Genomic DNA, 24,926 nt, shown 5'->3' on the forward strand with positions numbered 1-24,926 from the left:
AAGTGGCCGCCGGAAGTCGTCACTAAGTGGTGCAACCCATAAACAAGTCCGTCCGTCCTTTACAAGAAACTAAGCTTCCTTTATTCGGTAATTCTGGAACAGTAACTCGGTCTCGTTGGTGAGATTGCAGATGTGAGGTGAGATCACTGAAGTCGACAAGCTCCTGAGAGGCCTTTCCCCAGGGAGAGCTTGAAGCTAAAGTGGGGAACTTGCAATTCTCGGAGTCCGGTGTCCGGCGGACCTATTAAGACCCTGGACCTCGCGAAGATGGCGGCGCTCTCTTCAGAGGTGGGGCAGGATTCCGGCCCCGAGCCTACCGAGGGTGATTTCAAGAAGCCGGTCCTGCCTCTGCCCTCTGCTCCGCGGGACCTTGCCCTGGGATCCGCTCCTCAGGAGCGAGAGGAAGAGAAAGAGGGGGAGGAGAAGGAGCCACCGCTGCCTGGAGGTTCTGGGGAGCAGAGAGCCCGGCTGGCCCGGTGGCGAGACGTCTCGGAGCCCGGACCCGGGTCCTCAGCGGAGGAAAAGCTACGGCCATCAAGGGCGGCGGCCTCTCCTGCCGGAAGCCCGATTCCAGCTCCCCCGTATCAGGAGCCGCCGTGGGGGGGCCCCCCTGACGTACCCTACAGTCTGGAGACGCTGAAGGGCGGCACCATCCTGGGCAGCCGCAGCCTGGAGGGCCGGAGCCGTTGCGTGTTCGGGCGCCTGCCTAGCTGCGACGTGATTCTGGAGCACCCTTCGGTGTCCCGCTTCCATGCCGTGCTGCAGCACCGGGTGAGGGGCCAGGAGGTGGAGGACGACCCCCGCGGACCCGGCTTCTACCTATACGACCTAGGGAGCACCCACGGCACCTTTCTGAACAAGGCCCGCGTCCCTCCCCGCACCTACTGCCGCGTCCACGTGGGCCACGTCCTCCGCTTCGGAGGCAGCACCCGGCTCTTTATCCTGCAGGTAAAGAAAAGTCCTGAGAATCAAGACCTTCCCGGAGCCTCCCCCCAGCTCCCTAAATTGGGTTGTCATTTTGTTTCTGGGCAGCTTCCTTGTCAGCTTTTCCCAAAGTTGAGGGTTATTATGTCTTCTGGTTCTTAGATAGACTTCCTTACGGCTTCTGCCCCCACTTCTTAAAGGGATTGTTTTACTTGACTCAACAGGGACCAGAAGATGATAAGGAGGCAGAATCCGAACTAACGGTAACTCAGTTGAAGGCTTTGCGAAAGCAGCAGCAGATGAAATTAGAGAAGAAGATGTTGGGTGAAGACTCAGATGAGGAAGAAGAGAAAGATGCCACAGAAGAGAAGAGAAATACTAGTAGTCAGGATGTTGAGATGGGGTGTACTTGGGGAATGGGTAAGAAATGGAAATTTCCAAGAGAGGAAATTAGACTTTTTTTTAGCATATCATTTATTGTATTTTATTCTTGCGTCATGTCTCAAAGGGTTTTAACATCTACTTGGTCCTCATAACAGTCCTTTGAAGTATAGAGGAGCTCCAGTTGCTTGCCGGAGGTCACAGAACTATCAACAGATCCAGGACTATTATAAGAGTTATTACTCTTTATTATAATTCTGCTATGAATAAAACTTTCCTTAGGAATTCAGTTATGTTATTTATACTGTCAACAGGATTTTGACTGAACACACTCCTCCAGCAAGTCACCTAATCTCTTTGGACCTCAGTTTCTTCATTTTTAAAATGAGAGGGTTGGTCTAAGTGATCTTAAAATTCCTCCCCTGGGCAAAGCACTTAATGCAAGTTATTTAAACTCTGTCCCAGGTCTAATCACCATCTCTTCTTAAGAGAATGCCCTTATTTACATATAATACAATAAAGTATGGGAAGTTGTCAAATGAAATATTTTATGACTGTAAAGTAAATGGCACATTATGGAAAAAATTCCATATGTCTTCCTTGGTCCTCGTTCTTGGCAGTTTAAAAACATGGAGAAGCAGTATGTTATATTGAAAAAGCTTTGAATTTGGGAGTTAGAAGACTTAAGCTCCAACCTTGGCTCTGCCACTTTTCTGATCCTAAGCCTTCTCATCTATAACATGAGAGGATTCTCTTTCAGCTTGGATTCTATGAATTTAGGGATACCCTACCAACATTTTTTCTGTAGTGGAGCTTTTTGTTTGTCACCATTGAATATGTACATAAAAGGATCAATTAAAATACTAAAACTTTCCTTTCTATTTGCATGTTTATATATAGAGGTATTCAGATTTTGGAGAGGAAAACAGTGTATCTCATGGAATCATAGAGTTAGAAAGATCTTAGAGCTTAGAGATAATTTAGACTGAACCCTTCATCTTACAGATGAGGAACCTGGGATCTAGAGAAATTATTTAATGCTTTTCATCTCTGAATAGCATCAACAAAGAACTATCTGATGCTATCGTGACACTCTACTAGTCACTGTGTATATAAAGCATGTATATGCTTAAAATGATAAATAGCAACATAAGATTTCATTCCAAATAAATAATATAGACGATATGCTTCAGGAGTTCAGGGAATGGAAGTCAGTCACCAAGGACTTGAACAGTTGGAGAATGCTCCAAAGGAGAACAGGACTTTAAAGTCAAGTTAGGACTTAAAACAAGAGAGGATGTGAGGGTCTTCCAAGCTGAAGAACTTTTAGATGACCCTGACAGTTCTGGAGTTTAAACTAGAATTTGCTCCAGTGAACTCTTTATTTTAGGAAAGTTGTAGAGATAGACCTGAGCTTGCCAAACTGAAGAATTTAGACTCCCCCATACCCCCAAGATAAATTGGTGAGTGGTTCCCACCTTCCACTTCCAATTGGGTGTGGTTTTCTTCACAGCACTTAGCTATTATACCTAAGACTAGATTTCTCTGGCTGGTCCTTTGTCCCATTTTCCTCCTGGTTTTGTTAAGATATTGAATGGCACACACTTGGGATTTGTAGTGATAAGTATCATTTATTATCTCTATTTTGTAGAGTCTAACACTTTATTGAAATAAGGTAATGAATATTATTTGGTGAGATTTTCCTCTTTTTTTTTCTTCTCCCTTTCTAAATCATATGTATAACATTCTCTTTGATTTTTTTCCCTTCACCTTACAACTACAGGAGAAGATGCCATTGAAGATGAAGTTGAAGAGAACCCTATTGTCATAGAGTTTCAGCAGGAACGTGAGGCATTTTATATAAAGGATCCCAAAAAGGCTCTGCAGGGATTTTTTGACAGAGAAGGTCTGTAAATAGAATTTGATAGTAGAAATTGAATATGTTCTATGCCATAGATTCTTCATCTATGGCTATACTTTAAAACATCACAAAATCTACTTTCTCTCTGTATGCTGTATAAATTTTCAGATTCAACTTTATAGTTCAACTTTTACCTGCTTCTTCTGTAAAAGTGTGCTCTTTCTGGGTTTGCCAGTAATTCATGTCAGCAAACATTTATGTGCCTACTATGCACCTAGCATTTTGCTAAGTACTGGAAATATACAAAGTTTAGATGAGAACCCAGCCCTCAGAGGTCTTGCAGTTAAAAAGGAGAATATGGTACCTATGTTTTTTTCAGTATTCCAAAAAATTTACATCAATGCCCATCCACTCAACTTCTCCATGCCTTAGTAGACCATTTTCAATAAATGCTATATAACCAAAACCAAATTCATTTTGTGATATTGCTAGTGTCCATTCTCTTAGTAATGAACCTTTCAGAGTTAGCTAGACTCTTAGATGACATTTATGTAAGTATTGCCAAGCCCATAATCTAAGCCACCTCTCACATTCCTCTGCCATAGTTTTTGAAAACTTAGTCTCCTCTGTGACCTTATGCGGCATCACAAAAGGAATTTACTGGAGAAGTAAAGAGCTTTGACATTCTTCTTGCCTTCAAACAAAGGACATATTTCACTTGATTTGGCTTAGATCCTCAACAGAAAATTTTGATGTTGGGGAATTTGAATCAAGGTCTTAAAACTTTATGTTCCTTATTCATGTAATATTCTATAATTCCTATTGTGTGATAATTTCATAAAGTTAAAAATACATTTTACATAGGATTGTTTAATTCTGGTTTTCTTCTCTGAGTATATAGAATTCAACCATTAGCTATTTAATTGAGGGAGTGACTTCCAATTGTTATTATGAATCTTTTTTCTTTTCTCCTCTGTAGGAGAAGAATTAGAATATGAATATGATGAACAGGGACATAGCACTTGGCTTTGCAGAGTTAGGTATGTGTTCTTTTCATTCTCCCTTTACAGGTTTATTAATTTTAAGCTTCATTTATAGGCCTAAATTAGGGTGTTAATATTACTTGCTTTATAAATGAAGTTCTAAATTTAGATTTTGGAATTTAATAAACATTTATTGGATTTTATTCCAGTGTATTTGGGGAAATAGTGTTACTTTTCTTTCTTGGAAATTTGAAGCATTATAATGAGAAGTAGGACAAAGCAATTTGTCCCTTCTTTGATTGATCTTCCACATAGCTTCCAAATTGATATTCCTAAACTATAGATCTGATCAGGTAGCTCCCCTACTTAAATATCTTTAGTGATTCCTATTACCTCTAAGATAAAATTCAACATTATCAACTCATTTCCTACTTAGCTTTCCATACTTATTTTATGCCATTTCCTTTCACAAATCTTTGTAGTCAAACTATTAGGCTAGTTGTTTCCTGTATTTGACCTTTGATCTTTCACCTCCATATCATCACACTGATAGTCCCCATGTTTGAAATGTATACTCTCCTCACTTTCTATTCATCAGATTCCTAATTTCCTTTGAAAAATTCAGTAGCTACTTGATTTAAGAAACCTTTCTTGATTTTCTCATTATTAACATCCTTTCCTTCTTGAAATAATTTTGTGTAACTTGGTATACGTTTTGATTTTGTTCAGTTAATTTTCTCTTGCCTCAACAATTCTGTTGTCTTTTTCAGAAATTTTGTTATATATTATCCAGTTATGTAATTAATATCTCAAATCCTTAAAGTCTTTTTTTGGATTTGCTAGTTTCATCATTAAGAGTTCTCATTTCTGCCATTCTGGTTTTTCTTTAACCCTTTCATCTTAGAATCAATATGGTATTTTGATTCGAAGGCAGAAAAGTGATAAGGGCTAGGCAGTAAGGGTTAAGTGACTTGCTCAGGGTCACATAGCTAGGAAGTGTCTAGAGGCCAAATTTGAACCCAGGACCTCTAGACCTGACTCAATTGATTGAGCCACCTAGCTTCTCCCTCTGTCATTATTTCTTCAATATTTTCACCTAATTCATTGATTGCTTTTCTGAATCATTCTAAAAGTTCTTAGGGTTTCCTTATTGTTGTTTCTGAGGGCCTTATAGAACTATTTGTATGATCTTTACCATCACAGGATTTTGACTGTTTTCTTTGTTGTAAAGTATTTATCTATGAAAGTGACTCTTTTATGCAAAATGCTCTGTTTTCATAATGTAGCCCTCTTTTTCCTTTCTAGTCTTCTTATACTTTATTAACCAGACCATATATTCTTTGATTCAGTAACACTGGCTTCCTGGCTGTGCCATGAACAAGACACTACATACCTTGAATCTGGGTATTTTCCCTGGCTATCCTGCATGCTTGGAATGCTCTCCCTCTTAGGTTCTGCCTACTGACTTTCCTGGCTTCCTTTAAGATCCAACTAAAATCCCATCTTTTCCTGGAAGTCTTCCCTAACCCCTCTTAATTTAGTGCATTCTATTAATTATTTCCTAGTTCTTGTATAGCTTTCTTTGATAAAAATTTGTTTGCTTGTTTCCTCCAACAGATTTTCTGGTTCTGGAGGTCAGGTCTTTTGCTTCTTTTTTTTTGTATTCCCAGCAGATCATAAGTGCTTAATAAATGCTGATTGAGCCTTCAAATATTTGCTTATTTTTTTTATAAACTTTTAAAAATTAAATTTTTTTTTTTACCAATTACATGTAATAACAGATTTCCCCACAGACTTTGGTAAACTTGTGTCTTTTTTTATCAATCACTTCTGGTTTTCTTCAGTGGTATCTCTGTAGTAAAAGGTGCTTCTTATTCTTTTGTTCCTTTCCCCCTTTTTCTTGTTTCTCTCAGAGCATCAAGGTCAAAGCAATCTGTGGCCTTCGCTCTCTTCTCTAGAACTCTCTGCTGGTTACCTCTTCCTTCCTGGATAGTACTAAATAGTTTTAACAAATGCTATACTTTTGACCCCCTATAATGTTGTGTGGTTCTCCCTGTTCCAGTAGTCCTTTGAAGCCCTTGGGAGTGATCTGATTTTTAAGCTCCAAACTCAGGGATCAATTTTCTTCTGGAGTGATATCAGAGTTAACTCCAAAGACAGTCTCCAGGCTAGCCCAGGGGTAGACAGAGGGGAGAAGTGAGATTGAGTGACTGGTGAACTGGTCTTTAGTTGTTTTTGTTTTTAATAACTTATTTTTTCCCAAATTTTTTTCCATTTTCCTTTTCTTATTATTGCTGGTTTTACTAAACTAATGACTTTAGCTTTTTTTGTAATGGGGAAAGAACTGTAATCTAGAATACCTTTCATTCCACCATCTTCCCAGGATTCTCAATATTTTTTGTCTTTATTTGTGTGTACATGATATATCCATCCCCTTCCTAGAATGAATCAATCAGTAGACATTTATTATCACCCACTATGTGCCAGGCTCTCTCCTAAGCACTGGAGTCACAAAAAGGCAAAAATCAGGCCCTGCCCTCAAGGAACTTAAAATCTAATGAATGATAACTGTTTGAGAGAAGGAACTGTTTTATTTTTGCCTTGTTTTGCACAGTGCCTGGTACATAATTAGCACTTAATAAATGTGTTGAATTGTTTAATTCAATCAAGCCATGTAAATGCTTCACATATTAGATCCTTTTCATTGTTGCTATTTGTGCTATTATTTCCTCCAAACTATTGCAGGTTGCCTGTGGATGATTCATCAGGAAAACAACTGGTGGCTGAGGCCATTCACTCAGGAAAGAAAAAGGAAGCAATGGTTCAGTGCTCCCTGGAAGCCTGTCGAATGCTAGATGCCTTGGGTTTACTGCGCCAGGAGGCAGGTCAGTAGACAAGCAAAGCATCTGGCAGCACCTTAGGATCTCTGATTTATGAAGACATTTAAAGATGAAACTTTAATAATCTTTATTATCCTAGATATCTTATACTTAATATCCTTCATCCTTCTGAAAAAGCTACAATGTAGGAATGTAATGGAATATTCTGGTATAGTAAGAAATGAGGAATGAAGAATTAAGAGAAAGATGGGAAAATTTTTATGAATTGATACAGAATGAAATAAACAACCTACAGAACAATATACAATTCAAATAAGAATTTTGCAAAAAGGAAGCTGAACTATGAATAGTTGAAACCAGTGATGGTACTGAAGAATAGATAATGAAATAGTTCTTCCTCTTCTCAGCAGGGAAGAGAAATTAGACTAATAGGGCAGAATTGTTATTGACACTGTCAGATATGTGTTTGTTCAGCTATTTTCTTTGTTACAGGTGAGGGTTTGAGCTAGTGAGGAGGGAGAGTATTCTAACTTTTTGCTTTTTATCTATTATGCATACTTTAGTATCTCGTAAAAGGAAAGCTAAGAACTGGGAGGAAGAAGATTATTATGACAGTGATGATGATACATTTCTTGATCGAACTGGCTTGGTTGAGAAGAAACGTCTTAACAGGATGAAAAAAGCTGGAAAGATTGATGACAAGCCTGAGACCTATGATTCACTGGTGAATATGGAAAATTTATTGCATGATATTTTAATGTTTTGAAATAGAAAACTAAGTAGAGCTTCAATTTTAAAACAAGAAAAAAAATTTTTCGAAATCAGGATGAAGGGCAAATAAAAGAGCCCTTAGCATGGACTAATAAGTAAAAGTGAAAAGGATTTTGAGGTTGTATTAACATTAGATTCCAAAATGTAACATTTTTTAATTTTTCTAGCATTACATTGCATATATTGATAGCTAGCAGTCTCCCAGGCAGCATACTTATTATAGACAATATCTAATTATTCTTCCATGGACCTATAGTGGAAAAAAATGTCACTAACCAAAGCTTTTTAGATCAAACTAAATAAAATTTGAAGTCTGCCTTGGGCTTTCAATCCTATTCAGTTTTAATATCCTTGACATCTCTTTCTTCTCCTTTTTCCCAGTCTCTAACAAAGGGATAACCCTTCTTTTTTCCAAGGATATGTGCATTTAATTCCATCCCCTTTGGTCTTCTCCAGAAGACTTAATCCTCAAGCATCCTTATTATCTCTTAAACCCTCAGCCTCTCTCTGTTAACTGGTTCCCTACCTACTGTCTTCAGAACTCTCTAAATTAAAAAAAAAAAAGCCATACTAGACCCCACTATACTCTCAAGTTTTTGTCCTATATTTGTTCTCCCTTTCTCAGCCAAATTCCTTGAAATTTCTTTTAAAAAGTAGAATATAGGGGCAGCCAGGTGGCTCAGTAGGTAGAGAGCTAGGTCTAGAATTGGGAGATCCTGGGTTCAAGTATAGCCTCAGACACTTCCTAGCTGTGTGACTCTGGGCAAGTTACTTAACCCCAGTTGCTTAGCCCTTACTGCTTAGTATTGATTTTAAGACAGACAAGAAAGTAAGGGTTTAAAAAAAAAAAGCTATGTACTCTCCATGCCTTTGCTTTCTTTTTTCTTACTCACTCCTTAACCCTTTGCCATTTTTGCTTTTGACCTAATCACTCAGCTGAAATGTTTTTCTCCAAAGTTACTAGTTATTTCTTTAATTCTCAGATTTGATGATCTTTTCTCATATCTAATGCTTCTTGACCTGTCTATTGCATTTTGACACTGTTGATTACTCTCTAGAAGATACTCTTCTTCTTTCTGGGTTTTTGGGACATTTGATTTGCCTCCTGTCTATTTATTCATTCTTTCTTAGTTTTTGCCAATCACTTCCCTTAATTATGAGTATTTACCACAGTTCTCTCCTGGACTCCATTCTGTTTTCCCTTCATACTTTCCCTCTTGGTATCTTTATCAGTTCCCTTGAGTTTTTAACTGTTCTCTGCTGATAACTCAGATCTACATATCTAGCCTTAATATCTTCCCCCTACCCCTTTAACCCCAAATCATCTATTGCCTATTGAATATTTCAAACTGGATGCCCAGAGATATCTTAAAACTCAATATTCCTAAACCTGAACTCATTATCTTTTGCCATGAAATCTAATCCTCTTCCGTACTTATCTATTTCTATCCAAAACATCATCCTTCCAGTATCTCAGGTACCCAATCTTAGCTTTATCCTAGACTCCTCATTCTTATCTCACTTCATGTAACTAATCAGTTGCCAAATCTTGTAATTTTTGCTTAACACATTTCGCATTGACTACTTTCTCTCCACTAACACAGCTGTTACCTTAGTTCAGGCCCTTATCACCTGTCCCCCAGATTATTTTAACAGCATGTTAATTATTCGTTCTAACTCAAGCCTTTCACCACTCTAGCCATCTCATATATTTTTGCCAAAGTAATTTTTAAAAAGTGAAAACCTAAGTTATTTTCCTACACATTCAACTCCAGTGGCTTCCTATTGGCTCTAGAATAAAATGAAAATTCCTGGGGGCAGCTGGGTAGCTCAGTGGATTGAGAGCCAGGCCTAGAGATGGGAGGTCCTAGGTTCAAATCTGGCCTCAGACACTTCCCAGCTGTGTGACCCTGGGCAAGTCACTTGACCCCCATTGCCTAGCCCTTACCACTCTTCTGCCTTGGAGCCAATGTGCAGTATTGACTCCAAGACGGATGGTGAGGGTTTAAAAAAAAAATTCCTGTTAACTTTTAAAGTTATATATAACTTGGCCCCAACCTACCTTTCTAGCCTTGTTGGATATTACTCCTTCTCCAGTTCTCTGAGACCCAGCCAAATTGCCCTTCTTTCTTTTTCTCAAATGACATTATTTTCTGCCTTCTGTGTCTTTGCTTTGGCAGACCCCTATTTGAGGAATTCACTTTCTCTTTACCTCTGCCTCAAGAGTCTCTTGCTTTAAGATGCTCCTTTGACTCCATCTCCTATAAGTAGCTTTTCCTCCCCCTACTCCCCAAGTATTCATACCCTGCTTTCCATACTATCTTCTATTTAATTATTTTCTATATGTGTATGTATGTACGTATGCATATATATGTATTTTTTTCCATTAAGTATTTTCTTTCCCTCCTACTACCTTCACCTACAGATGAACAATTAAAAAGAAAAGAAAAACTCTTGTGACAACTATAAGTAGTCAGGCAAAACAAATGCCTTATGTTAAAAAATGTATGTCTCATACATTTTAAGCCTGTCATTTATCTGGTGGGTAGCATGCTTCATCTTTTGTCCTCCAGAACGGTCATTGTATCAATCAGCATTCTAAAGTCTTTCAAAGTTGTCTTTCTTTAAAACGTTGTATAAATTGTTCTCCTAGTTCTGCTCACTTCTCTCTGCATGACTCACAAAAGTCTGCTCCAGTTTCCTCTAAAACTATACTTTTTTACATTTCATACAACTCAAGAGTAGTCATTACATTTACCTAATACAATTTGTTTGTCTATTTTCCAATTGATGGGTACTTCCTCAGTCTCCAATTCTTTGCCATCAAAAGAGCTCCTATACATATTTTCATACATGTAGGTACTTTTCCAATTTCTTTGTTCTTTTTGGGAGGCTAAACCTAGGGCATGCACAGTTTAGTAACTTTGGTGCTCAAGAAAATGTTGATTGGTTTGCTAAAGTTTTTTATTTTTATTTTTATTTTTTTAGATTGGGAAGTTAAATAATGTAGAGAAAGAGCTTGCTGAGATTACAGAGAAATTGAAAGTCTCAGGCAAAGGTAAGACTCATTATTTCTAGCAATTTGTGAATCCTAGTCTAGATATTCCCTTCCACCAATTTTTCAATGGTTTTCTTCTTGCTTAGGTTAATTTGGAAGCATAGGTATAGACATAGAAATGAAAGAATCAGTGACTCATCCTGTGGTCACTGTAACAGTTAAAAGAGTGGCTTGCCTTAAACTGTGACTGCGAAAATATGGTTTCAAGACTTTGAATTGCCAAAACTGTAAAGATAATTTTTAGTGTCTTGATTTTATATTAAAAATAAAGTGGTCGCCATGGGAAAATTTCCCAAATATGAAATACCCAAGTCAACTGTGTTTTTATGGAGATTTTAATTAATACAAATGAGGAATTAAGGAAAAAGGAGAGAGAATAAGAGAAATATAGTATGAAGGGCCTAGGCCAAAATGGCCTAGGCCTGAGCCTTAAGAGAGACTAGTCAGTCTTTTATCAACTCACCCCAAGATCCTTCCAAGCAAAACTCTAGTGTTCAGAGAGACCCTCCAGTTCAGCGCCTAAGCTCCACTTCAGCTTCCAAGGCTGAATTCATTTCAGCCACTGAGAGAGAGACCAGCCTCCAATTCAGCTCCAAAGCTGAATCTTTTTAGAGGCCTTCTGACCTCCTTTTAAACAGAATTTTCTCTTAATGTCACCTCCCCTAAATTTTCACATTTACCAGTCGCAGTAGATGCTTTCCAAAGGACTGACCATTCTTAATTCACATCTTGTTATCACCTTCTCTGGGTAGACTAAAACCTCACACCTCTTGCTAAGCTTGCTTGACCTTTTAGTGATTAATTTGACCTTCATAGGTACTTAGCACCTTTTTGTATTAGATCAAAAATAGACCCAGCTTAAGGGTTTTAGCCTCACTATAAGTATGAGTTAAGTACTTTTTCATTGTTCAGTAAGGGGTTTACAACTTTATCTTCCCCTAAGGTATGCCTAAGTATGGATGGAGTAATGTTAGAGTTCCCACCTACATTCCTGACTAGAGTCCCTTCATTGTTTTAAAATGGGGAATGGTCCTAACCAATGTTTTAAGGTAGAGTTTGAGAATTTTTTAAGATTCACAAGTCTGAGAAATTTTAAGATTCACATCATTCAGCAATAATTTATTGAGTACCTCGTGTTTTTTAATAAACTGAAAGGAGTTCCTATATACTTGAGTAGTAGGCAGTATGATATAATAGAAGGTCATACTATATCTAGATTAAGATGACTTTTGGTGGACTGCTGGGGGATGCCACAGAAAACATGTAGGTGTGTCATTTCTGGAGTCAACAAATAGCCAACCCCAGATTGCCTTCCTTACTCTGCCAGTTCAGCCAGGAGCGGATGGCCTCTCAATCACTCAGCATGATTTCTGCTTTCTTTTGTTGGATCCTGCTTTTTCCTTCGCTTCTGGCCTGCTGCTGCATTTCCAGCCTTCTAGTGATGAAATCCCAATTTAAATTTAAAAATAAAGACAAAAACATATGTGTGACCTTAGAAAAGTCTCTTTCACTAGGTCTCAGTTTCTTCATCCATAAAATCTTTACTTAGTTAGCATTTTATGATTCTTGCTTTGCATCATTTCCTATAGATTTTTCAGTAATTCCTTGTTATTCATCATATTAAATAATTTTCATTAGTATCATTATATGTCATAATTTATCCATTACCCAAAAGACACAAAGGTCATTTCCATTTTTTGTTGATACAAATAAACTATCTGAATATTTTTCTAAAGCTAGAGTCTTTATTATTTTTGTTATTATTTTTAAAATATATTTTGATTAGTGAAATTGCCAGGTGAAATGGTATGATGCATTTTATAATTCTTAATGCATATGATTAAGTTGTTTTTGAAAGTTTGTACCAGTCTATGTTCCTACCAACAATGTAATTGTTTATTTCCAACTCTTCCCTTGCCAGGGACTTTTTACTTTTATTGCCAGGTAGTTTAGTGGATAGAGTGCTGGGGTGTAGAGTTAAGAAAACCTGAGTTCAATTCCAGCCTCAGGTACTTAACTAACTGTGTGACCCTGGGCAAATCACTTAACCTCTGTTTGCCTCAGTTTTCTCAATTCCAAAATGAGGATAATAATAGGATTATGAAGATCAGGTGAGATAATGATTGTAAAGTGCTTAGCACAGTGCCTGGCACAGAGTAAGAGCTTAATAAATGCTTACTCCTTTCTTTTCCCTTCCCTCCCTTTTTCCTTCCCAACCTTTATTGCTAAGCCAACATATCTAAGACTGTTATAGGATTGATGACAGATGACAGCCACTCTAGGAATACCTCACACATTTTGCCATTTCTTGACATTAGGTGGTGATTTCAAATGCTTTTTTTTTTTTTTAAATCATATTTAGGAAGCATCTTTCTGTTTCAGTTTCCTCCTGTGTAAAATGAAGGAAGTGGACTGAGGTCCCTTCCAGTGTTTTTAACAATTGAATCCTGTATATCCTTTTATCTTCTATTTCTCATGATTTTACTTCATTTTTCTTTTGTATCAATGTACATCAAATAAAAGGGCAATATATGGTGTAGTGAGTAGAATGCAGACCCCAGAGTCAGAAAGACCTGGCTTTAAGCCCCACCCCGAATACATTCTGGCCATTGTCAGAAAGGTCACTGAAACTAGATTAGTGATATTGGCCTATATAATAAATAGTTCTGTATTATTTCATTTCCCATCTAATGAATTTCTGGTTCATTAGATATTTCAGTTACTTCGAAACAGTATTTAAAAAATATATTAATACTCTTGCTTTTTTTCATTGGGAGGGGCTACCTTCAAATTATATTTTGAATTTTGGGCCATTTTTCTTTAATAATATATCTGGTAACATTTTTTGAAGGGAATGTGAGGATCTTGGCTAGTCTGACCTTGGTTAACAATTCTCATTTTGTTGTCTTTCAATATGTTCTTTTTAAAGTATATTCCGTTGCTCTTTGGCAGTGATGTACCTTTGGTGCCAGTCTTAGTGGAATTTACATTAGTTTTGATCATAGTGATTACTTGAGAACCAGTTCTATGATCTGATGTCTTACTATTAAGCCCTGCATCAAAATTGTCTCTGTTGACCTTTTGGGTAAATTTAAAATTGTTTGGGGTTCACATTTTCTGACATATTACACATCTCTTTTTTTTGGCTAGCCCTGACAGAGTCTACACCCCAGGATTCTTTGGATGCATTCATGACAGAAATCAAATCAGGGAGCACATTAGATGGTGTGTCTCGGAAAAAGCTTCATTTAAGAACCTTTGAGCTAAGGAAAGAACAGCAAAGACTTAAAGGGCTGATTAAACTTGTGAAACCAACAGAGATGCCAGAGCTTAAAAAGTGAGTGTTACTGATAGTATTCAGAGCTTGAAATGGAATTTGAAAAAAAAGCAAAAGTTGGTATGTGATATGTTTGGAATTTTTAGATAAGAACAATATGTGATATAGTGAAAAGAATGGTAGGCTTGAGGAAATTGTTTCAAATGCTAGCTCTGATGTTTTACCTTTGCAAGCATGGCAACTTGTTTCTTTTCTTACAACTTGTTTACTGTCCATAAAATGGCACAGGATTATTATAGAGAAAGCACTTTTTTTAAAAAAATATATTTTATTTGATCATTTCCAAGCATTATTCGTTAAAGACATAGATCATTTTCTTTTCCTCCCCCCCCCCAACCCCCCATAGCCGACGCGTAAGTCCACTGGGCATTAGATGTTTTCTTGATTTGAACCCATTGCTTTGTTGATAGTATTTGCATTAGAGTGTTCATTTAGAGTCTATCCTCTGTCATGTCTCCTCAACCTCTGTATTCAGGCAGTTGCTTTTTCTCGGTGTTTCCACTCCCATAGTTTATCCTTTGCTTATGAATGGTGTTTTTTTTCTCCTGGATCCCTGCAAGTTGTTCAGGGACATTACACCGCCACTAATGGAGAAGTCCATTACGTTCGATGATACCACAGTGTATTAGTCTCTGTGTACAATGTTCTCCTGGTTCTGCTCCTCTCGCTCTGCATCACTTCCTGGAGGTTGTTTCAGTCTCCATGGAACTTCTCCGCTTTATTATTCCTTTTAGCACAATAGTATTCCATCACCAACATATACCACAGTTTGTTCAGCCATTCCCCAATTGATGGGCATCCCCTCGTTTTCCAGTTTTGGGCCACCACAAAGAGCGCAGCTATGAATATTTTTGTACAAGTCTTTGTGTCCATTATCTCTTTGGGGTACAGACCCAGCAGTGCTATGGCTGGACCAAAGGGTAGATATTCTTTTGTCGCCCTTTGGGCATAGTTCCAAATTGCCCTCCAGAATGGTTGGATCAGTTCACAACTCCACCAGCAATGAATTAATGTCCCTACTTTGAGAAAGCACTTTTTAAACCTTTTGTCTATCGATCTTAAAATGAAATTTTATTTTTTAATCAACAAAAATCTACCTTCTCTTTCGGACACTGTAAACTTTAAAGCAGTATGTTATAGATCAGGGATATAAAGATAAAATCTAAACAGTTCCTGCCTTTAAGGAGATTACTTTCCAGTGAAGGAGGCAACATGTACATATATCTAGGAGGCACAAACACATAGAAAATACTGGGGGAAGGTAGATGAGAGTGAATCACTAACAGCTAGTGGGACTGGGAAAGGACATGTGGAGAAACTGGCACTGAATCAAGTTTCACCAGAAGCCAAGAGGGTTCAAAGAGATAGAGGGGGAAGAAATTCATTCCAGCTTTAGAGTTAGCCAGCCCACAAAGGCATGAAGAAGAGAAATAGAATGTGAAGAATAGCAGGAAGCCCAGTTGGCTGAACTATACGGTGGAGTCTGTGGAGTAATGTATCAGGCTGGGAAGGTAGGATGGGGCCATGATGATTGAGACCCTTAAATTCCAGAGAAGTTCATATTTAATTCTGGCAGTAATAGGGAGCAACTGTCAGGGAGGGACCTAGTCAGATTGGTACCTTGGGAAAAGTGCTAGGGCTGTGTGAAGGATGAATTGGAATGGAGACAGACTTAAGTCCGGGAGACCAATGAAGAGGCCTGTGCAGCAATTTAGACCAGGCCAGGTTCTGGTGTTTAAACTAGAGTGGTTACTGTGAGTGGAGGTAAAATAATGAAATTTGGCAACTGATTAAATCTGTGGGATGGATGAGAGTGAAGCAGCTAAAGTAGACTAGAGAAGGAAGTCATATAATCTCAAGTTGATAAGAATGAAGTGAGTATGTCTTAGATCTCTGAAGGGTCTTCATGACATTGTTATGACAAGTTGGAAAACAGCAATTAATAAGAACTAAAGTATTTTTTTCTAATTCAGCTAGTCAATAGCAGCAAGTCCTTGGGTATGTTTTCATTCTTCTCCTGAGTGCTGGCCTTTTGAAGGTGTGGCATTACATTGATGATTTAGAAGGGAATTTAATATTTATAACAATGTAATAGCACATTTCCTCACCTTAGTATTATCTTAGACAAGACTTTTTAAGCAATCACTGACCTATGCAGGCATTGTCCTTTGCTCCCAAATACAAAACCACTCAAACAGGTATTTTAATACTAGTTCTTCTCTCTTTACTGGATTGTCATTAGGAAACTTCATAAAGTGCACCATTAATGTAAGTTGTTAGCTTTTTATCTTTTTATTACTCTCATTTTCCTCCATACTGCAGAGCTATTCTAGTGTTCTTCCCTTTTCGGGCTAGCTGTCTTTTCAGCTGGTACTATGGACAACTTTCAGGGTAACATTGGGCCTTGGTTTCTTCATTGAGAAAATGAGGGGATTTGTTCTTGATGACCTTTAAGATTGCTTCCAGTTCTATGTATATGAGCCTACAATGTGCCCATGACCCATGTTACTCTGCCTGCTGCTTCTGTTGTTAGTTTCTTTCTTTAATTATTTTTTCTACTTTTTTTCTTCTTTCTTGTCTTATAGTTACTTGATTTTTCTTTTGTATATATTTTTGTCCTTTTTCTTCAAGGGCTTAGGTTTTGCCAGCAAAGGGGAATGTTCCTTTCTTCCTGGTCAGAAAATCCCTTTGAGTTTGGGGCTTGTTCTATTTAAGTTCTCTCCTTAGGCTTCTCTCCTTTCTCTCTAATCATAACTCTATTCTGAGTGATTGAGCTTGTTTGGCTTCTGTGTGAATGTGACTTTATAGCCTCTGAAGAATAAGAAGTAATGCTCAAGCTCATTGCTGTCACATTGTGGCCCCTTCAGAAATTAATGGGAAGGAAAAGATTGTTAGCATGAGGCTACATCTCCTGCTTCTGTGTAGATAATTCCTATATGTTCTCCTCTCCGACTTTAATGTCACAGGGTTATAGTTTGGGGCAAGCAAGTTTAAAAGAGGCCAGGAAGTGTGGAAAGGGGCCAGATCTGACTCTGATGCTTGCTCTCTGTGTGACTTTACTTCTCAGGGCCTCTGTTTCTTAAATATGTTATACAGGCCACTCACCTACCACGGTCATTGTGAAGAAAAAATTTTTCAAACCTTAAAGTTCTAGTACTCACTATTGGGTATAAGAGTGGGAATATTACTACTGCTTCTATTCTCTTGAGTCTTGGGAATCACTAGGACAAAGAATAAGTGTCTTCCTGCTCTTAATTGCTTTTACTACTTCTATGAAAACCAGTGATGTAGAGTGATATTAATTGCAATTCTTTTAAGTGGAATACATTTATACTATAGTCAAGTTTCTAGCAGTATCATTTTTTGCTTTTAAAAAGTTATTGTGTTATGTCATAGCAGTACTTAGACATTTGTTGCAATGACCTAGTGTTTAAAAGTAATGATGGCTCTTTCTTAATAGGACTGAAAACCAGGCTGAAAATTTGGAAAACAAGCCTAAAAAGCTAGTATTGCCTCTTTTTGGTGCCATGAAAGGAGGAAGCAAATTTAAATTAAAAACTGGAACAGTAGGGGTAAGTTATGGAAGAAAGTGTAATTTTTGGTCCTTGAGTCATTTCTATGCTGTTTTCCGTTCACCTTCTTATTGAGAGATAAAATTCTCTTATAGTGTTTAGAGCGATTGTTTATGGGGGAACTACAGTGTTTATGGGGCACTGCAATGCCTTTGGTATTCATAGTATTTAGATCTGAAAGAAAATCCTCTTGTCTATCTCTTTTATTTTTCAAGTAAAAAAACAAGATTTAGACACTTTCCCACATAGTCACCATAGAGCTAGGATTTGAATACAGATCCTCTGGGATCCAGTGTTATTATTCCCAATGTATTCTGCTGCCTTTCCACCTAATTCTCAATCCAGCCAGCCAGAGACTCTTTATTCAGTTCATCTTGGTGTAAATGGTGAAATTATGGCTGAGACTGAATGTATAATTAATTTAGGTAGGTCCCCAAGAATTTTATTTATAAAAATCCTAATGAAAAAAACAAATAATAAAATACCCAAGTCAGCTGTCAAATTTTATAGTGATTTAATTGATATAGTAGAGAAGATTTAAGAAGGGAGAAGGAGGAAGGAATCAACCTGAACTCCAAAAGGGACTCAGCTGAGATGCCTAAACCTGAATCAGGTCAAGGACAAAACTCACTGCCAAAACCCAGACAAGTAACTGCCACCACTCCCAAGATGTCGGAACGCCTAGCACGCTGCCAGCCAGAGTCACCTCTCCAGGGAAAGAGGAAGGGCCAGGAAGTGCCATGCCTTATATGGACATTTTTACATCATTTTTCTGTGTCTCATCTGTACTAATGAGGACTTAGCTTGACTTAGGATAGCCCAGAGGTCTGTCCATTTTTCTGCATATGTCTGTTGAAGGCCATTCCTTAGATAATTAAATCTTGAGTTTGATGCAGACCTTAAAAATCTTGTTAAACTAAGAAGGGAGGAGAAATGTAGTTTCCAAGACCTGATTCTGTTATTCCAAGTATCTCCATTGTTACTGATTAGGAAATAGCTAAATCACCTCTTCTAAAGAATGGTCTGATTAGGGTGGAATAGTTTTAAAATTCACATTGGGGAGATTAGTCCATGATGAATTATTTAAAAACTCTTACTTTCTGTCCTAGTAACAACTGTAAGACAAAAAGTCAAGGGCTAGGCAAATAGAGTTTAAGTTATTTACCCAGTATCACACAACTAGGAAGTATCTAAGGCCATATTTGAACCCAGGTCCTTTTATCTCCTTGCCTGGATCTCTTATCTACTGTGCTACCTAGCTGCCCCAGTCCATGGTGAATTGATTCATGCTAATCAGACTTGTGATGGGAGATAGACTTTACCCTCTAAATGGGGAGAGATTATATGCAGTAGGTAATTCCTTCTTGGTGGGTAGATGATAGATAACACAGTGGATCAGTAAATAGATAGTTGTTAGCATTTTATAAATTTTCTTTGGTATATGCAACCAGTAGAAGATTTTTGGTGTTTGAAACAAACTAGATTTTAGGTAAACTATCACTAGGTAGCCATGATGCCTGGGTCATGGCCATATAGACTGAACAGCTTCTAACACAGGTGGAGGGGAGAAATAGTTTTTCTCTTTTAGTGAAAATGAATACTTATTTATCAAAAGTACTGAAATTAATCATAACATTTTAGTACTTGAAATATCTTAGATATTAGATATTTTCTAGCCCAACCTGCTCATTTCATAAATGAGGGAAGCTGGCTGTCTCTGTTCCCCAGAACTAGCTGTTGGGCTGGAGCTGAGGCTGGGTTCAGGCCCTAACAGACAGGTAAGCATATAATCTTGCCTGCCTTCCTTATGCAGCACATCCTGGAATGTGGTGGTACTGAACACTCTTATTTATTTTACCAATTACACTAATAACAAATTTCCACATAAGTTTTCTGAAAGTTGTCTCCCTTCTTCCCTTTCCTCCTCCGTCCTGGACCTGGCAAGCAATTCAATCTGGGTTGTACATGTATTATCATGTAAAACACATTTCCATATTTGAATACTATTTAAAATGTATTGCTTTCTTTCAAAGCAGATTTTTGAAGAAAATAGTTAGGAGCAACTTGCTACCTTTGTCACTAATCCTCAGCTGGATCCATTACTTCTGTTCTCAATCTTACTGAAAGACCTCAGATTTCTCCATGACTTAAACTACCTTGTGACTTTGAGTTAAAAGTCCTTATGTAGAGTTCATGTATAACTTCCTGGGTAGTGTATTCTCTGAGGCTCCAGTATCCTAGGTCAACTAAGCATCACGAATCCTTGCAAGTAGCTTTCCTCATATATCATTTGCTTCTCTTACCTAGTACTCTAGCAGATTAATCAGCTCTCTGCTTTTTTTTTTTTTTTGCTTTTTTAATACTATAGGATTCTTTCAGGTGGTCTCCTGGAACCAGCTTCCCTATCCTTGTAGGCTGCTCTTTGCATTTTGTCAAGAATTTTCTTTTACCTTTGGAGATTAATTCTAGTCATGAAAGGTTAAAGTTTCACATGTGTAGGGCTTAAGTTTATGGTTGGACTAAATATAAGAGAAATGTAGTCACTGATTTATAACTCTAAGTCAAAATGACTTTTTTAGCAATTTATTTACAAAAAGGTGTAAAAGTAAAAGTAGAGAAATGAGAAAGAGGGTAGAGAAGATATCTATCCTATCACATTAGATATTTACTCTGGCTTGGCTCAAACCAGGCAGGGCTCATTAACCCTCTACCAGAGGACTCTCAGCCAGAGGATCCAGTGGTGAATAAAGCAAAGGTTTTACCCATGAGGCCTCCTCCAAGGTGGGGAGACTTCTCTTGAAACTAATCTCTCCAGAAGCCAGGAAGAGAGTCAGCTTTTTCACTCACCCAAGAAGTGGCTCCAAAGGGAGAATCCAAGAGCAGTCTTATCAGAAGCAGTCCAAGAGTCAGAATCTTAGTCCAGGCCAAGGTCCCAAGCCAGAGCTCCTCCAAGGTCAAGTCCAAAGGAGAAAGTGAGTTTGGAGAGGAAGTTCAGGGCTTTTATAGTGCTTTTTCCACGTCACTTTCCGTCCCTTTCTCTAGCTTACAGGGACCAATTGCAGTCTTTAAATTTACTTAGCACTGGGAAGTTAGTTGTTTCTAGAGGTGTAAAACACTTTAGTAAATGGTTTGTGGACTTCCCCATTTAAACGTTAAGTAGGGATATCTTCCCTTTGCCTACTAAAAATAGGCAGGGGAAAGTTAATTCTAGCTTCACAATTCTCCCTTCTCCTTTGGGAGACTTGTCTCCCCAATGATCATTTAACATAATCATATACCTCTAAAGATCTTCTAACTACAGGTGCATACAATATTGTACTTTCTTAGAGGAAACTACAATAGTTAGAGATAAGAGGGGAATAAAAGAGAGAGAGCAGACCAATATTTGATAGGTACATTATCAAAAAGCCAATTAGGGGGTAGTCCCCTTTGGCATAAAAGTTTACATTCAGAATAAATGTGTTTAACTCCCTTCAGTTCAATCAATTACATCCCAAAGTTTATTCTGGGTCTTCTGGTGAAGTGGAGGTTTCTTTATGGCACTTTCTCCAAACAGTTCATTTTCTTGATTCAAGGAGTTTAGCAAGCTTCTGCTCCTGAAATTTTTCTCAACCAAAAATTTTAAATCTTGGATTTTATTAAAAATATAACACCCCCCCCCCCCGTGGAGGGTGTTGACTAACACCCCCAATCAACTGAGGATACATGGTTGAGTTATGGGGTATATAAATCATGTCAAAAGAAAATCAAAATTATTTTAAAAAAATAAATAGAAGAAAAAATTAAACTTTGGGAGAAAAGAAAAAATTCAAAATTAAAACCAAAGTATGAAGATATATGTATGTATGTATATATAAAAATTTCTGAGTAAACAAGAATAAATCCATAACAGGTTCTTAAATCAGGGTCCAATTAAAATGATTTCTGTCCCACACATCTGTAGGGCAAATGTAGTAATATCGTACTTACCACTGGCAGCCAGGGCTATAGGAAGTTGCCATGCTATAAGAAAGAAAAAAGGACTAGATTTTGAAGGAAAAGGGAAGTATGTTTCCCTGGTCTGATTTTACCTTCACTCTCAGGGATAGGGGAACCGGGATGGTAGCCAAACTTTGGTACTTGTTGGAATATGGCTCAGGCAAGACCTGCGTCTGATGCATGTCAAACAGCCTCAACCTCAAACCTCCAAGAAGTCCTTTGTCTTGGCACAGGAGCTCATCAATACTGCTAAGATTGATTGGTCTCCTTGACCTTGTGCTTGTAGGCACTGTGCAGATTAATTTTGTGCTTTCTTGGCACTGGGAAGTGGCTCTTCCGTAGTCCCTTTTCCTGGAATCAGACACAATCATTAATCACAGTTCTGTTAAGGGCGGGGGAAATCAATTCTATTAAAAAAATAAGAAAAAAGGAAAGCAATAATAAAATAAAAATTCAGGAATTCAGTGTGTTCCCAAAATAGTATGGACTTTTATTTCCAATGCCTGTGACAGAATACAGTCAATGTGTCAATAGAAGGTATTCTCTTTACATGTGAGCAATGAATCCAAGAATCCTTTTCTCCAATTTTTATAGCTGTTGGAGTGGTTAACAGTACTTGAAATGGACCTCCCCAGGCAGGCTGAGTTGCTCCAGTGTGCTGGAAGTTCTTTATGTACACCTTGTCTCCTGGGTTCAGGTCATGAAGTGAAGTCTATAGGTCCTGCTTATACTGCAGCTCTGGATTCATGGAGTTCATACAATTTTCTCTGCAATTCTATATAGGAAGCAAAAGAAGTATTTTATCCCACCCCCACCCCCCCATGATGTATATGCAGGAGAAAAAGGTTTAGCCTGTTTAAGGGGATGTCCAAAACGCATCTCAAATGGTGAGATGTATAGATCTCCCCTGGGCCTGCTTTGTAAATAAAGCTAGAGGGAGAGCTTCAGACCATTTTAAATGTATCTCAGTGCATAATTTACCAGTCATAGTTTTAAGCTCTCTGTTCATTCCTTCAACTTGGCCTGAGCTCTGGGGATGATATGGTACATGGAATTTAGGAGTTATCCCCAAACAGGAATAAATTTGGGACAGGACCAAATCATTAATGAGTTCCCCTGTCTGAATCAGTTTGTGTGGCAAGCCAAAGCAAGGCATAATCTTTTTTAAAAGTACCTTGGCAATAAAAGCCACTGTGGCTTAGGCCGTAGGAAACACTTCCGGCCATCTAGTTAGCTAATCCACTATGATTAGACAAAATTTATAATGTCCAACCTTTGGCATTATAATGAAATCTGTTCAAAAGGTGTATAAGCCAGAGGGTGACCACCAATTGCTTTGCTATGAAAGGAATGCTGGTTATATGCTTGGCAGGTGGGGCATATGGAAGTGATCCTTCCAACAATGTGATTTTCTGTTTCCTTTGTCTTTGACCAACCCCTTTTAGAGAAATTTGACTTTTCTTTTAATTATGTAAATTTACCTACTCATCATTTTTCTTTCATCCTAGAAGTTACCCCCTAAACGTCCAACACTCCCTCCAAGTTTGATAAAAATGAAAGATGAGCCTGAAGAAGAGGAAGAAGAGGAGGACGAAGAAGAGCACAAAGAAGAAATAAGATCAGTGGATCATGGACCTCTTCAGATGGAGATGCAGTCAGAAGCAGCAATACAAGAAACTTGTCCAACTCCAGATATTTCAAATCAGAACAAACTGATAGCTATCAAACATGGTAACTTTCATTTCTCCTATCCTAGTGAGAGAATTTTTCAAATGTTACAAGCTGATTGGTTTACAGAAAAGAAATATGATTATTTCTGTGTTGACTTTTTACACATTTATACTTTTTACACATGTTAAAAGCAGTAGTTCTCAAACTTTTGGGTCTCAGCATCCTTTTATACTCTTAAAAATTATTGAGGACTCCTTGCCCTGCCCCCAGAGAGCTTTTACTTTTGTGGGTCATATCTGCTGATATTTAACATTTGTTGTTATTCAATCATTTTTTAATAATATCTGACTATTCATGATCCCATTTAAAGTTTTCTTGACAGAGATACTGGAGTGGTTTGCCATTCCTTCTCTAGCTCATTTTACAGATGAGGAAACTGAGGCAAACTCAGAAAGATGAGTATACTTTTTGATTTAGTTTAATTTTTAAATTTAATTTTTATTATCATGCAGAACATACCTCCATATTGGTCCTTGTTGTAAGACCACTTACCCAAAACCAAAACCCCAAAATAAAACCATAAATATACTAACGTGAAAGATAGTATGGTTTGATCTGCATCGATCTAACTCCAATAATTTTTTCTCTGGAGATGGATAGATTCCTTGTCATAAGTCTTTTAGGATTGTCCCAGATCATTGCATAGCTGAGAGTAGCCAAGTTTTCACAGTTGATCATTGTACAATATTGCTGTTATTGTGTACAATGTTCTCCCAGTTCTACTTATTTCTCTCTGCATCATTTCATGCAGATCTTTCCAGCTTTTTCTGAAATCAGAATATGAGTCTTCTTGGCTCCAGGCCTGGCATTCTATCCACTGTGCCACCTATTGCATGATATTTATCATATTATAAAGTCAGGTGTCTTTGTATTATTATAAGAAATAATTTTGGCCTTATAGACACTCCATCTGCTCTTTGTTGACTCCTGGGGTTACTTGAATCACACTTGGAGAATCAAGGATAAATCCTAACCCTCTAGTTGGGTAACTGCTTCCTAGTTGGAAAACCCCTCAAATTGCTTTTTCTTTCTTTTAATTCTGTTTATAATTTGCCCTCAGAGTAAAATAGTTTCTTCTAGTGTCTTGTTCACTCATAAATACTTAGGAACTTGTAGAGCTGGTCTTTTTGTTTGTTTCAGTTGGGCTGGGAAGGATCTGTTTGCTGATCTACCCTAATATCAGGAGGAGCACTCTATCTCCTTGCCCTCTAAGTTTTGGGTGTACAAAATTGACTCTGTGACCAGTCATAGGCAAGAGGGGAGAGCAATACCAGGAATGCCATGTGCAGTCCCCTGAGGCAATCATCCCATTCCTTCTACTTGGTTTCTGTTAGGACCAGTGAATAGGATGAGGCCTTTGTTAAGATGTAGCCTGGGTGGTAGCAGTTATTTCTTTTCTAGGGGCAAATCAAGAGAATTTACCCATTGAGAGAGACATATTTCCCTCCAGGCCACAGAATGCTCAGTCTTTTAATAATTTGTAGTCTTGG

At 37.9% G+C, this 24,926-nt stretch overlaps 1 protein-coding gene across 1 annotated transcript in view; it reads left to right on the top strand.

Annotated features, from left to right (window-relative positions):
* The first annotated feature begins 267 nt into the window (after positions 1-267).
* SLC4A1AP (solute carrier family 4 member 1 adaptor protein) overlaps positions 268-24,926 on the top strand; it is a 34,036-nt gene continuing 9,377 nt past the window's right edge. The window contains exons 1-10 of the mRNA XM_001380497.5: positions 268-948; positions 1,149-1,344; positions 3,089-3,211; positions 4,146-4,206; positions 6,895-7,034; positions 7,553-7,713; positions 10,749-10,818; positions 13,969-14,155; positions 17,616-17,727; positions 23,214-23,436. Of these exons, the coding sequence (XP_001380534.3) occupies positions 268-948; positions 1,149-1,344; positions 3,089-3,211; positions 4,146-4,206; positions 6,895-7,034; positions 7,553-7,713; positions 10,749-10,818; positions 13,969-14,155; positions 17,616-17,727; positions 23,214-23,436 (1,954 nt within the window). The remainder of the gene's footprint in view (positions 949-1,148; positions 1,345-3,088; positions 3,212-4,145; positions 4,207-6,894; positions 7,035-7,552; positions 7,714-10,748; positions 10,819-13,968; positions 14,156-17,615; positions 17,728-23,213; positions 23,437-24,926) is intronic.

The sequence above is a fragment of the Monodelphis domestica genome, chromosome 1 (genome assembly GCF_027887165.1).
Source record: "Monodelphis domestica isolate mMonDom1 chromosome 1, mMonDom1.pri, whole genome shotgun sequence".
In the NCBI taxonomy this organism is placed as follows: domain Eukaryota; kingdom Metazoa; phylum Chordata; class Mammalia; order Didelphimorphia; family Didelphidae; genus Monodelphis; species Monodelphis domestica.